The 15587-nt window shown below is 44.2% G+C and overlaps 1 protein-coding gene across 1 annotated transcript in view; it reads left to right on the top strand.

The window, feature by feature from the left end:
* cacna1aa (calcium channel, voltage-dependent, P/Q type, alpha 1A subunit, a) overlaps window positions 1–12843 on the top strand; it is an 82299-nt gene extending 69456 nt beyond the window's left edge. The window contains exons 45-50 of the mRNA XM_073493878.1: window positions 1548–1657; window positions 1754–1886; window positions 4748–4861; window positions 9226–9442; window positions 9720–10045; window positions 12025–12843. Of these exons, the coding sequence (XP_073349979.1) occupies window positions 1548–1657; window positions 1754–1886; window positions 4748–4861; window positions 9226–9442; window positions 9720–10045; window positions 12025–12843 (1719 nt within the window). The remainder of the gene's footprint in view (window positions 1–1547; window positions 1658–1753; window positions 1887–4747; window positions 4862–9225; window positions 9443–9719; window positions 10046–12024) is intronic.
* The last annotated feature ends 2744 nt before the right edge of the window (window positions 12844–15587 follow it).

Genomic DNA, 15587 nt, shown 5'->3' with positions numbered 1-15587 from the left:
GGCTGCAGGGCTGTAGTTCCTTTCATATAAGACTGGGCTGTGACAACCTTGGTTTAGATCCAGGGTCCTCATTCAGTCAACTAAAGGGGCATGGAGGGGGTGAACACAGAAATCTAGCATACAAACGCAATCTCCTATCTCTTGTATGAATGCTCCTTTTCCAACAGTAAAAACTGCTGCCACCTGGTGGCCAAAGTCTGGTGCTTCTTGCCTTTACAGTATGTGTAACATCTGTGTTATGCAAGCGTTTCTCATGAGGAGAAGTGTGCTTTTCACAAAATTTCAAATGCTGAATTAGTAGATGATTTACACCAACATGTTGCAGTCATTTAGCTGTTTAGACACCAGAGACTGCAGGGTTTGGTTGTCACAGCCCCCGATCATGATGATGTGACAGCTCGATGTGCTGAGCCCGATTCTTTCCCCGTGTCGACTGCTTGTAAAGATACCGTACCTCCTCACTCATGCTTGTAACCTTGGACTGTTAGATTTGCATTATGATATTGCCGCACCTACCCCTCCAGTCAGCACGCCGTCCCTCGTTAAAAGGAGAGAACGCTTTTAATTTTGCTGTATTTCATCTTGGTGATTGAGATCATAAGATGATATCAGAGCTGAAATTTAATGGTCTCTAATGGGTTTATGCAGCCAGCTTGGACCATAAACATTTGGAGAGGTGCATGCTTCTGAGAAGACTCATCAAGCTGATTTATCAGTGCACGTGTCAAACGTGTCATCAGCGAACCTCCTTCACCTTATTTTTTTGCTTTCTCATGCACCACTACCAGGGAAACTCCTCCTTCCTCTGGCCACACTCCCATTGTTCTATACTTTCATACTCTACATCATCTCTCTCAGTCCTCCTGCCGCATTGTAGACTGCTGCCTGTCTCGACTGGGGCAGCAGTTTTTCACGATCCAATAAAAATGTCATTAGTGCAGCAATCAGAAAGTTTGAAGTATGTTTTACATATTGTACTTTACCGGTACATTGTATTCCGTGCTTGCACAGATAGACAGGAGGTTTGGGTTTGAATAAAGGAAGAGGGAACAAAATTGTGAAAGGTTTTAAGGTAGCACTCTTAAAAAGTAGGTGACTAATCTACTAAATGAATGAAAATGAATGTAGCCTTTGTCCTGCATCCTGTATCTCACCTGCTGTATGTTCCCCTCCACAGGATTGTTGCAATGCTTATCTGCCATGTCCTCTATCCTTCCTATGAACAAGGCCCATTTGCTTTGTTTGCTTTTTTTTTTGTATCAATACTACAGTATTTAGATCTAGCCTGAGATGAAACCCATAATGATTGCTGATCATTCCTTTTTGATCCTCACTCCTAATGGTTAAAGTCCTGGACAGGGTTTCCAGGTCCCACAATGCACTCTTAAGTCCATTTATTCCTCTTCCATTACCTCTTTTGCCTCGCCTCGCTTCAGCCGACAGCCCCCTCTCTACATGCCCACTGTACCTGCTCTGCCCGTTTTCCCTCCATTTCCCTGTCAGTCTGCCTGATAGCTGGCGACGGCCATGTTGTATATCTCACACAGAATCGAACGCCATTACTGTTTCAGCCGATGGAGCCACCTTCCCCCGCCCAGGACGGGGATCCAGGACTTAAAAATGCCCTCCCTCCACCTGAGACGACTGAGAACAGCCTGTGAGTTGGATGTTGTTGGCATTACATTACATGAGGTGGGTTTGTCGAAAGCAGTTAAGGAAGGTGTGTCTGTGACACTGTGCGTGTGTGTGATAGGCCAGTGGAGGGTGGGATTCCAGAGAGCCATTCATGGGTGACGGCTCGTGCTCAGGAGATGTCGCAGAAGGTCGGCAGCTGGAGTCCTGAGGGACACCCTGAGGATGGCCTGGGAAGCATGAGCAACTCTCAGGTAGAGAGGTCACACACAAACACACACACACCGAGGACCACACACTTAACAGCACAAACACACATTGAACAGACTGCACAGCAAGTTTGTGTGAACAAACGCTCGATCCATTCAGCATTTGTTTTTTACTTTCATGTCATTGCTACCAAGTGAACTCCCAAAGAACCATTGAGGATACTTAAATGGTAAACTGAACTATGATCTTGCAAATCCATCTCCGTGGAAAGCAGTGTCACCCTTATTCATAACCCCTAAAGGTTTGTGTTCCCTTCATTATAACTGAGGGTGAAGTAGAGAATACAGCTACCTATTGTTGATCAGGGCTTGACTTGCTTCTTGTTTCATGTTTAACACTGCAGTCCAATCAGTATCATCAATATTTTCTTAAACTTGTGCTACCTTGAAAATAGCCAACGTTCTCCTTAGATACTGTTTATAATCTGCAGCCATCTTGGCACAAATGTACAGTCCAATCTTAACTGCCTTGTTGCCTTTATAATTTCTGCTCAGCAGTTCATTTTTACTTCCTGCGATCGCTCTTACTGCGCCTCTGTTCTTCAGTCAGCACTGACACGTTGCGTTAACCTTCCTTTGATTAGTTCCATCTCTCAAACCTGTCTCTTCTCATCTTACTGAATTTTTCCCTCATCATTTCATTCAGAGTCTATCTTGCCTTTGTCTTCAGAGTGGTTCATGTCTCTGTCCTCATACCGTTAAACCTCTCTGCTTGTAGACCTCCTGGAGGGCCTGACAGGTCTCCGTACCAGTCAGCCCTGTAACATAGCCGCTTCTCCATATCAATTCAACAGAGGTCCGGAGAAGTTTAAACTCAGTAGTTGGATAGAAGAGAGTGGCTGTTGGCGTCATTCAAACTATTTTGAATGATAACCCACATTAGTTAGATTCAAGGCAAATGCAATCATCAACAACAACATGTGATATTAGACAGCAAATGCCTTTACAGGAAACAAACGACCAGAATGTATGTGCAGAGTCAATAAGCTGCAAGCACATGCTATGAGGGGTTTGGCACTTTTCTAGCGTAACATACAGTAATTTATTAGTTATTATTTCATTTAATTTATTGGTTTGTCTTGTCTTTATAAGATTAATTTAAATTTACATGATGAAATAGCTGGCACTCCATCTCAGCTAATAATTGAAACCCTAAACTTCGGTGTGGCGATAACACTTTATTTGAAGGGGTGTGTATAAGTCTGACATGGTATTATAGGTGTATCGTGAACATAATGAGACTTCATGAATGTTTATGACTGTTGTCGCCAAGTGTCATCCTGTCACTTTGAAGGCAATTGTGACAACCTGAAATTAACCAAGACAACATAACCATAAACATGTCATAGCAGGCCCAGTGATCAAATGAAACAATTTCGCTTTATGTGCTAGCACTACATTAAACGGCCTTATGTGGTTAGTTTGGACTTTGGATGAGACCAGTATAACTGTGTTATGTATATTTTTCTTGACCTCAACATAGTTGCGTTATTTGGACTTGTTATTAAAATGTCAAGTAAAGTGGTACAAATCTGACTTGTCATTAAGATATCATTAAATCTTTTGTCTATTTTGACAACAGGGAAGAACCAAGGTGATGTATGGAGTTTTACTTGTTGCTAAAGTAAGCGAACTGCAAACTGCTGCTAACTGTAACTAGCTGCCTTTACCTAGTCAGTTTGGTTAGCTGCGGAGCTAGCGCTCCTATTGAGCCAAACCCAGCAAGAAAGCCACTTTGGTACTGTTATTCCTTGTCATCCAGCTAGTCTCCATCAGAGCCAGATGCTGTCTGTCCTGGTGACATGTCTGGCTGTATCCACTGGTTATTTTTAACACTGTTACAAAAGCATTTGACAGTGTAAAACACTAAATGACACTTTGTACCATTGTAGCTGAGGTCGAGAACAATATTCATGACATCATTTTCATGGTGTCATGACAGCCAGTGACAAAACCAACAACACATAACAGTTTAACGTAACGCTTTCTTTAAGTTTGATAATCAGTCCTGCTGTGACATGTTTATGACAAGTCATGTTCAGGCCCACCAGACCGACAGTCGGCCGTAAGGCATCGTCAGGGCTCTCAGGGAGCATCTCGTCTGAGGCACAGGAGACGTGAGGCGACGTAACAGTCAGCCTTCACTGCAGCTAGTTCTTTGGTGTCAGTTTGGTACGTCAAGGCTGTTAAACAATGTCAACTCGGCATTAAATGTGACCCAATGACACTTAATGACATTGTCATAATGTCTTAAACATTCAGACTCGTTCATGTTCATGACAGTAGCTAAGGGGGATAAGGCCAGGCCACCAGCTGCCAAATTCAGCTCCACTTCTCCATTTCACAAAATATGTATTATTTTTTTTAATTTAGTGCCTACAGTGTATCAGTGCCTGCACCTGGCCAACATCATCTGATCGCTTGTGTGTTATGGCGCTTCCCCTCAAATTCAGTCCGGCTGTGACTCACAAGCTCCTCCATTTGGCGCAGATGCCGTTAAACAAAGAGTCTTTGCATTTGCTTGCAGCTCCATTTTTGACTGCAGACACAAAATGAGATTTTATTTGGAGTATATTCACGATCTTATCCACTTAAGACCCAAACACCCGATTCCTTTGTTTTTCATTCATCGCAAGTCATCGAAAACTAAAACAATAAAGAAAGAAAGGTAAAGTCCCTCTTCACACACACACTCACCAAATTCTCCCACTGACTACTTTTCCCTCTCTGAGACCCTCAGTTCTCTGCTTTCTTTGGATAACAAACTCTCCCACCTATCCCCCTACTCCCTGTCAGTTTTCATGGCAGCCGTCACACCATCTCCTGCTCTCCTGCTCTGTTTACAGACGGTAGAGATGAGAGAGATGGGGCAGGATGGTTACTCGGATACTGAGCACTTTCCACCAATGGAAGGCCATGGCAGGGCCGCTTCCATGCCCCGCCTCCCAGGCGACAACCAAGTGAGCAGCATTCTCACCTTTTCCACTCTCTCTCTATTTCCCCCATTTTCTCTGTTCCTCATCTCCTTTTGTTCGAAAGGATCATATTCTCAAAGGTCTGACTTGTTGCTCAAAGATGTATTGCTGTGGTTACTCAAATCCATGTTGGAGATGGACGTTTACGAAGGCCACATTTGCAAAAGCATATCGCCACTCGTAAAGGTAGAAATTTTCGTAGGTAAGCCAAGAACGACGAGTAAACAAGATATCCAATCATGACAATATTTCTGGCGAAAACATTGAAATGTTTTGCTGAAATGTTGACCCTCCAATCTTGAATTCAAGAGGACCACAGCAAGGCAAGGTCAGACCTTCTGCTCCTCCTCTCTTCTTCTACTGTTGTCTTCTGCTCTTCCTCTCATCCTTCCACCTGCATGCAGGTTTTTAACCGTGTTGGTCCTCCCGTTTCCATCCAAAACACACTCATCCATTTTCTATTGTTTCATATCCCGGTGAGTGCTCTGGTTGTCATATGCACACAACATACTTATAAATACAAATGTGCACACATACATACAGATTACACACTTCTCTGCCCTCCATTATTTCCTCTTCTTTTGTCAAGATTTATTTATCTTTTGCTGTTGTTTTTGTACTAAACTGTGTCTTCCTTCCTATCAGAGGTTTTTGACTATGCTGAATTCTTTTTGAATTTCGGGGGCTTGGTTTTTTTCAACCAGGACTGGGACCTGCACAAAATTGTGTATTACAGATGTGTGTGTGTGTGTGTGTGTGTGTGTGTGTGTGTGTGTGTGTGTGTGTGTGTGTGTGTGTGTGTGTTACTGATGTGTGTGTTCGTGGGTGTGTGTGCTCTGCATTTTTTTCTGTGCTCTCACTGTCCTCTGTGCCCTGAAACTCACACTGTTTCTGTCACTCTGTTGTCTGAATGTAACTGTCTGTCTGTCTGTGTGTTAATGTGTGTGTGCGTGTATGTGTGTGTGTGTGTGTGTGTGTGTGTGACTATGCATATCCATTTGTATGTGTATTTTGCCGATTGTCGCCATTGCTGTTGTGACCGTGGTGCCGTTGATTGAGCATTTTCATGGTGAACTTGTCTATACTGTATAACCCTGTTTTGGCGCACACCACCCAGTGTCTGTGGTAAGTGTCTCTCTTCCACCTTCACTGCTGCTTCGGTGTCTAATCAGACTCTCTTTCTCTGTCCCTCCTTCTCTCTCTGTCTCTCTCTCTCCACTGTGGCACCTCATCTCTTTTTGGGTTGATCCTCCACCTGACACTCTTTGGTTTTGACCCGTACCCCTCTGTACCCCCTTTTCTCTTGCACTGTGTATCAATCCATCCCTGATGTCTCCCTTACTTCTCTCCCTTTCTGCTCCGTGTGTGACCACACCTTTGGTGTATTTTGTGGCTCTGTGTGTGTCTTCTCTGTGCTCATACAGCAGCGGAGGAGAGGGAAACAACGTGGCAGTACCCTAAGTGTATGTACCCTGTCTTCCCTGTCTCGTCTCTCTCTCTCTCTCTCTATCCCTTTCACTCTCACACACTCTTGACATTTTTTTTCTTATCCGTCATGTCCCCATGTCGTGTCCTTATCATGGCAGGGGTTTCTTTTAAACTTATTTGGACAATTTTTTTTGTTGTTTTTTGGGCATGATGACCAGATCATATCCTAGCCCAACTTTCAAAACAAATCCCAGCATCCTTAGCTACTTCTCTAACGTAGTGGGTTTGGAATTGGGCTGAACTCTTGCACGTCCCCTGTCATTCTCAACACTCTTGCCACACTGTCTCGTGGCCTCTCTGTCTGTCTCTCTTTCTCTCTCTCTCTCAGCTGCTGCTGCTGCTGCTAGTGCTTTGTCGCTCCATTTCCTCATGCCTGTGTGCTCGTCTATAATGATGTTGTCAATGTTTTCCCGTCCGTGTCTGAGTCTCCATTCCAACCTACCCACCTGCATGCAAGAAATCAGGGCTCCAGACTAACTTTTATCACCACCGTCCTGGAACCATCCCAAATAACAATTTTAGCATCCCGAATTCAATGTAAACCGTCCCAAAATCAAAATGTTGGTAATTTAGTCTTTCATTTTTTTATTATCATCTATAGTTGTCAGTTAGAAGTATTAGCATTCAAAGTACTTTTACCAACCTCCAAACTGAACTGAGTTGAAATACTTTAGTACATTTATTTTACTGGAAACTTGTCAAATTAAACTGCAGCTCTCTGTTCAACGCCATGTTGTTCTGAACAGAAACTCAGTCCTGCTGTTAGCTTCTGTAGCTCTATTAGCTTCTGTGCAGAAGCTCTATTAGCTTATGCAGCTCTATTAGCTCCATTATCTATATTAGCCCCAGTAGCTATTAGCTCCATTAGCTGTTAGCTCCATTAGCTGTTGGATCCATTAGCTCTATTTGCTCCATTAGGTCTATTAGCTGTAAGCTTCATGAGCACTATTAGCTGTTAGCTCAATTTCCTTTATTTATTTACTTTATTTTATTATCTCTATTAGCTTTATTAGCTCCATTAGCCGCTAGCTCTATTAGCTCCGTTAACTGTTAGCTCCATTTGCCTTATTTTCTCCATTAGCAATATTAGCTCCATTAGCTGTTAGCTCCATTAGTTCTGTTAGCTCGACACAACCAAATATCTCCCCTCATGCGATTTCAACATGCATTTGTTGTTCACAAGGTAGCCTAGCATTATTGGGGAAAGAATATAGCGCATCCCCCATCAATAGTGAGTTTACAGAGCCTTATCAGATTTCACCACGCCAGATTTTCATAGGTCTTGCGCTGAGTAGCCACCCAGGACATCGTTAGTCTTGAGCCCTGCAAGAAATTTGTTGAAATGCGTTTATGTGTGTGTGCCTGTGTGTGTGATTAACAATGAGAGCATAATGGGTATGTGTGCGTGTGAATGGATATGTGGTTAGGATTCTCAGTGCTACTCCTCTGAGGCCAGATAATCTGGCAATCTGTCATTTGTCAGTTGATTTGTCTAATACACAAGAAACTGGCCCGCTCAGCTGCCAAAAAGGATCTAGCACTGAAATAGCCTGATACGGTTAACATGTCCAGGTCAGCAACTCGTGGCCCCATAGGCTCTGTCCTGCTGTCCCGCCTCAGAGCATGAGGCCTCAGCACTGCAGGTGGAAGTTCTCATGTGGGTAGAGGACTCAGGACAACCCCTATGTACCTGCATGGCTGGAAGAAAGCACGCTGAAACAGAGCAGAAATAGAGGAGTTTTGTGCAGCCTGGAATGTGCCATGTTCAGGGGTTCATGGGTGGTGAGGATGGAGGACGGTTGCAAGTCATACTGACCCTTCTATCCCCCTTTAACAAAGCAAGTTACAGAAGCATGGAAGGCATGGCTGTTTGCCATCATCTCTTTTATTTAATTTCTTTTTACCTTTTATGTATCTTTTTTTTAAGTCCTCTGTATCAGGGGTCGGCAATCAATGTAGTTTCAGCCCTGCGGCAGTTTTCCTCCATGCTTTTTATTGGGGGACGAGGACAGGTGTAGTGAAGACTCGTGACAATGGTGTGAATTGGAAACATAAGAGATTCATAACACTGTTGGGTTGGCGTTACAGTCCACTCATTGGCTAGGAGTAGCCAAGCTTTGAGCATTCACTTAATTTTCTCTGCACTGTTTTTTTATCGAGTATAAAAAGAAAAGTTAGCAAATTATCACATTCAGTTTTATTTATGTTTTACACAGGATTTGTAAAGAATATAATCCTGCCATGATTATTTAATGGTGATGAAATAAACGTGTATTTTATTTAACAACGTTATTATATGTTAATTCAAAAAGTGTTTTTAGTAGCCATCTGTTAAATTTATCTGGCAATGTCATTAGATTTCATTTCTACACCAGGAACTGTTCATTTACCTGTTTAGCAGCCTGGTGCAAAACGAGGGATGATTTTCTATTTATACAGGATATATACTGTATATTGTTCTGTCTGTCCACAGTGGACTTGAAAAATGCTGATTATTTTTGTAGGGAGCAAACAATTGTGTTGGAGGGCCACATTTGGCCCATGGGCTGCTTTTTGCCGACCCCTGCCCTATTAACTGTATACAGTGTGTATATTTTTGAAGAAGCATGATTGGGACATTTTTACTAATGTGGGGGTGTATGATTTTTTGGGGATGGGAATGTTGGAGGCAGGTGGGTGGGCTTTCATCATTCGAGTTCAAGAAACATGACCCCATTCACACATGCATACAAACACACACATACGCAGTGCCTCTTACCCAATAGCTCACAGAAAACACCAACACAACAATCAAAGGAATCGACTGCATCTCTCTCTTTTCTCCCTCCCTGCCTTCTTGGTGGTATCTCTTTCTCTCTCAGACCATCAATGACAGCAGCCCCATGAAACGCTCTGCCTCGTCGCTGGGCCACAGCCGGTCTGGGCGCGGCCACAGAGACAAAGGAGGGCCAGACGACTACAACATGGATCGGGTGATACCTGAAGAGGGGAGATCTTCCAGACATGGACACCGGCGAAAAGACCGGGGCCACCGAGCATCTGAGAGGTCCCTCTGTCGCTACACGGAGGCTGATACAGGTGGGCAAGACCCAATCATAGGTACAGAAAGCAATAAAGTGTTTGTCAGATTAATTAGTAACACAGTTGCACAATGTAGAAGATACATTATAACAAAGGACTCTAAGGAGTCTTATTTGTGATTTGCAAAACAAAGACTTGGTCCCATCTCTGCTTCTTAGTGTTGTTGAAGCGTGATGTCATATTGTTACGTAATGCATTTACAATATTTAGTGTTTTCACCTCACTTAATGTCAATAATATCTCCAATAAACTCCACCATCAGGCCTGGGCACAGACCTAAGCACAACCACCCAGTCAGGCGACCTCACATCCAAAGACAAGGATCGTGACAGAGATCGCGGCCGGTCCAAGGACCGTAAGCACCACCGCCACCATCACCACCACCATGGCTCCGTGGACAAGGAACGCTATGTAGCAGAGCGAGGGGGCGAATATGGACACAGGCACTCCCGTGACAGGGATCATGACCGGGAGAGGGATCACGACCGGGAGAGGGATCACGACCGGGAGAGGGATCACGACCGGGAGAGGGAGAGAGAAAGAGACCGGCGCTGGTCGAGATCGCCCAGCGAGGGTCGGGAGTGCTTGACGCACAGACAGGTGGGCTTCTGGGTACCTGTGTGCATGTAGTGCGTCCAGGTTTGGAGCTTTCTAGTACAAAATGCAGATAAATAAACACATGCTTACTGTTATGCTGAAAGTATAACACATGGGCCTCTAGTTTGATTAACTGGTACAATCACCCAATTATGCCGTGGTGGGCATCTGATGTGGTTTTGCAATAAAAGTTCCTCTGATGTGTTTAATTGAATGAGCAAATTACCACCTGTGAACACCGACTGTCAATCAGATCTCTTCTGAAAACCTCTGAATAGGACAGGGAAAAGTAGCATTAACTCAGTGTTGACATGAAAGTTTTGATTTAATAAAGAGAGTGACAAAGAAACATCTTGTGTTATTACAGGACCACGCTTCTATTTTAGACTGCCCTCAAATTAGAGGCCAAGATGTGTTGTTGTCATTAACAACACAGAGTTTTGTTGAAAACGGCATCGAGAGTATGAGCCCTTTATGTACATTCATATATGTATATGTTTGACTACATGCACACAAACATATTCATTACTGTGGGTATAATCATGCGAATACAAGTAAATGTTTGTTAATGAAGTCACTGTTATCAAGTCACTGTTCCAGCGACAAACAAATATGCATTTAAATGTATATTTGAGTACCTGACTGCTGCCCCCTACCTGCCCTGCCTAAATGTTTTTGGACTGTCCCCCCCCACTGCCTTTCCTTTTATAGCATCCTTTTCCAAACACTTAACCTACTACATTTTAGACTTCCTAATAAAATAGGAAACAAAAAGAATCTCTGATCTACCTTTGCTGAAAAAACTTCTGTGATGCACATCATTCAACCTTATGCAGTGAAGTTTTATATTGTCACTTGAATGGTTTTGCAAAGGAAGATAAATTGGGGAAGAATTTTTGTCTTTATGTTATAAAAAAATATGTTGCACACATACACCGATCAGCCAAAACATCCAAAGGACTGACAGGTATGGTGAATAACATTGATCATCTTGTTGCAAACCAATGTTCTTCTGGGAAACCTTGGGTCCTGGCATTCATATGGATGCCACTAGAGACGCACCACACATCCAAACACCATTGCATTCGAAGTACACCTCCTCATGGCAACCCAGATAGCAAAATTGTTTCAACGGCACTTGGACAGTCGGCTTCCGTTTGCCGTATCTGAGCTACAAGCAGATGTCAGCCAAGAGCAAACCGAATAAACCAGAGCAGCCCCAAATCTGGGCCACAGTTATTCTACTCTGGTGGGCTGGATCTGGCCCAGACTTGGAAATGGTACTCCAATAGCAGTGGCCATTGTGGAGTGCCATTGCCATGAAGGGGTGTACTTAGTCTGCTGCAGTGTTTGGTTGGATTGTGCACGTCAAGTGGCCTACATATGAATGCCAGGACCCAAGGTTTCCCAGCAGAACATTGCACTGTAATGAAATGATCTATGTCATTCACTTCACCTGTTAATGTTGTGGCTGATCGATGTGTCACACGGCTCCCTCCCAATAATTTAAAACCAAACACATTTTATGTATGTTTAGTCACCATATTTACCCTGTACCACATTTGTTGCTCCGGAAATCAACCCTTTACCCTTCTTTTCTCCTGTCGTCTTTTTTTTTTCTCTCATCTGCGTGACATGTTGCTTCTCTATGTATGGTGCTGTTTGGAATCTCATCTTTTTTATCCACATCCTCTGCTCTGTTACTTTTTGATGCCTTTCATTTCTGCCTTTCTCTCCTCCACTCCACGTACATTATGACTGGTGCTTTTACTCTTATTGTTGCTGTGGTTCTTGTTCTTGTCTTTTCTTGCTTTTCTATCTGGACTCTCTTGCTTTCTTTCCGCCTCTCTCTCCTGCATTCTTTCTTTCCCTCTGTATTTGTTTTATACTCTATCTTTCCCATCTTCTTCTTTATTCTACATGTTCTGTCGTTGAATTTGTGGTTCGTTCTTTTTATTTGCTTTATTTCACTTTTTGTGTAGGGCAGTAGTTCGGTCAGCGGAAGTCCTGTCCCCTCAACCTCGGGGACCAGTACTCCACGTCGAGGCCGTCGACAGTTGCCTCAGACCCCCGCAACACCCCGGCCCCATGTCACCTACTCCCCTGTAGTCCGTAAGGCCATGCCCACACCACCTGGGGGGCCACAGGGCCGACCCCCAGCCCCAGCCCCCCGCCACTTTTCTCCTGAGCCTCCCCAAGGTCAGGGTCCTCCCCCCGCTGGCCTCCCACTTGCCCACCATGGCCCACCCCGCCAGGGTCATCATCCCCCGCCTCGCTGGGGAGACATAGGTGGAGGAGGTGGCTCCATGGAAGGGGATGGCTGCTTCTACAACCAGGAGTACCACAACTATGAGCCCCACCATGAACCACCTGCCTATGAGCAGAGCCCCATGCCGGGTGGCAACCCCCACCCTCATGCCCTGGTCAACCACCCACTGCCGCCCCCTCCACAACCACAGCCACATAACCCCCATCCCCTGCCCCCACCCCAGCCACACCCTGTAAACAACCCCCACCCTCATCCACCACCTCACCAACAGCCCAGTCGCACCTCACCTAGGACTGCCCACCATGCGCCCCCACCCACCACCGCCCTGACCGGGCCTATACAGGGCCAGATGCAGCCTGCTGCCCAGCGCCGCCTACCCAATGGCTACCGCTCTTCATCACCTTCCACACATCTCCATGGACCCCCACATACTGGGCCTCAAAAGGTACCCCCTCCAGCTGGGCATCCTAGGGGTCCTCGCAAGGGCCTGCACGAACCCTACTGCGAGACGGAGGACGACGACTGGTGCTAGCCTCTGGGGATGGGGGAGGGGCGTAAGGAGGAAAAAGAATTGATAGATGGACCAGAGATGAAGATAGGAAGCTCTGAACTAGAGCACTGACTGCCAAGGGAAACCGCGATTCTTTCTTTCTCGTCTGTTCAATTTTTTCCTCTCCTTCACTGCTTGGCATGTCCCAGAGACAGTCTGCTAGATGAAGGGACGGGTGTCAGGATGAAGGGATGAAACAAGAATGCTGAGTCAGGATCTGGAGAAACAAGTGGTGTACGGGGAGATAACAAACCACCTCCATGTTCTGCTTGCATTGTTGTTGCATTCATCTCTTGATGCCAAATAAGACCAACCTCAAACTGCAGATTTTAAGGATGCAAGCAGGAGGGGTGATGGACACTAGTCTTTGTGTGTCTTAAATTATGCCTCTGGCAATGAGCTACAGCCACTTACAAGATGTCAAGAGTTGCGACTCGACAAAAGACACTTTACAGTCAGAGACAAAAGAACGACCACTGTTTTTTTTTTTTCTTTTGCTTCTCGAAGCTAACTTCAGTTAAGTTGGCTGCAAAAAGAATCAAATCCAACCCTCCCAGCCACCAGTTGAATATTGATGAGTTTTATCATCTGTGTTTTTAAATAAGAACAAAACTGACAATGAGCCCTCCGCCTGTATGAGGTGAGATGGCTAAGTGGGTGGGAGAGTTGGGGATTGTTGCACGGGGTTGACAAGTCCCTCAGTGAAAGTCTAGAGGACAGGATGGGTGTGCTGGGGATGTTTACCCCATATCCCCGGAGAACACCCTCCTCCCAGGAACAAACAATTTAACCAACCTCAACATAAGACCTACGAGAGAAGAAAAACAAAAAAAAGTGGAGCTGGGTTTCAGAAACAAAAAAAAAACAAGCAAACCAATAACTGTTTTCTGCAGTATTTCTTCTTCTATTCCTGCTTCTTCTTCCTCCTCCTCCTCTTCTACTTCTTCAAAACATTGAAGCTTGAATCTTCTGTTGCACCCCACACAGCTTCGTTTTTTAGACTTGCGGAGTTGTACACCCTGTGGAGTCCTGCATGAATGATACAAAAAAAAAAAATGATAATAATAGCAACAATGAGAATCTACTGTATGCGGGGGGAAACTTTACTCTGTCATTTCTGTTGTGGTCTTTAGGGTTTCTCTCTTTTTTTAGTAAAAATGGATTTCTGTTTCTCTTTCTCTCTCTTCTCTGTATGACATTCCTCTCTCTGTACCTTCATTTACACTAACGTGACAGAAGGCTATAGGGAGATTGGATAATTACTGTATCTTAATCTAAAAGGAAGAAATGATTACTTTTTGCTTGCTTGTCTGTATGTTCTGTGCCAGATGCCTGCCACTGATACAACTGGAATTGCACATATTTTTCTGTGGAAGTAACTTTTTGTAACTATGGTGATATTCCTAAATGATACACTGGGAAGCAGGGTAAAGATATGATAGATGCGGTGTCCATATTGGTGAATGAATACGTTCGACAAATCAGTAACATCTCAAAGTCTTCCAGGGTTTGGGGGTTAAAACAGAGACACCTGAGAGAAAGAGACCAATAGAAAGCTGGAGAAAGGAGAGAAACTCTTCATCTTTGTTTTCTTTGTTCTTGAGTGTAATAATGGATAAACAGATTAATATAATAACTTCTAATGATCATGATGATCGTGATAATGAGACAGATTCTCCATATCTGGTGTTTATAAATTATGTTCTGTCTGTTTGTTTGAGTTTGAGCTCAGCTAATCATTTTTCCAACCCTGAGGTGGAGCTCTAGCCCACAGTTGCATTGTGGGAGAATGAGTCTGCAGGAGGGCAAACATGAGTCAAAGCTAAAGAATGTAGACGGTGGGTGACTGTGATTGAAATATGATTGATTCAATATTGGTTAAACACAGCGGTTCCACCCAGGTTTCTGCATTAAGCGGACGAGTCTCCTCTCCTGCAGAAAGAGCAGAGTTCCACCACCACTTGTGACCTTCTGGTGGCGCTGTATGACTAACAGTGTCCCTGTAGTTTTTGTACCTCTCCCTTTACTTCACTTCTGATTCAGAGTTGTTATACAGCATCAGTTCACCAAGAGTAGCTCATTCTCTCACTTGTAGACCACCTGGTCTGTGTAAACACAGGCGACTGAACAGCACGGTCACAACAGTTCAGACGGGCTGGAGAAAAGATGACTGGGCCTCGTCACGGTCCTGGAAAACATCTATGTTCTGTGTGTATCACTCTTGTATATCTTTGATTTCTTTCTGTGTGTTTCTCTGTGTGCCTCAAACTAACACTTGTTAACACACACCACTGTCAGCCCCAACATTGTTATCATTTTTATTTCTTTGACCTGCGTTTTACCTGGAGGCCTATCACATGTTGACCAGAGAATGCACCGAAAAAAAACTAGAAAAGAAAAATAACTGCCTATTAGTGTCTTTCCAACCTCAGTGGAATGTCACAGACAAGTATTTTTTCACATCACTACACTTAAAATCAGAAAGCACACTAGGTATGTAGCTCCTGGTTGTGGTGTGTGTGTGTGTGTGTGTGTGTGTGTGTGTGTGTGTGTGTGTGTGTGTGTGTAAGTGGGTTTTTGCCTGGCTGTGTGTATGTACATGGATGAGTGCGTTTCTGATCAGTTTTGGTGTTTTGTTTTTGTGCTCGCTTTGCTTTTTATTCTTTGTCTCCAGAAATCCTTTTGAGATCTTAAGATGTTTCGGTCAAATCATTATAAAAACGATC

This window comes from Pagrus major, chromosome 23, assembly GCF_040436345.1.
Source record: "Pagrus major chromosome 23, Pma_NU_1.0".
NCBI classification, from domain to species: domain Eukaryota; kingdom Metazoa; phylum Chordata; class Actinopteri; order Spariformes; family Sparidae; genus Pagrus; species Pagrus major.
Note: the sequence above shows the minus strand (reverse complement) of the source record. Positions and strands in the feature narration are given on the sequence as shown.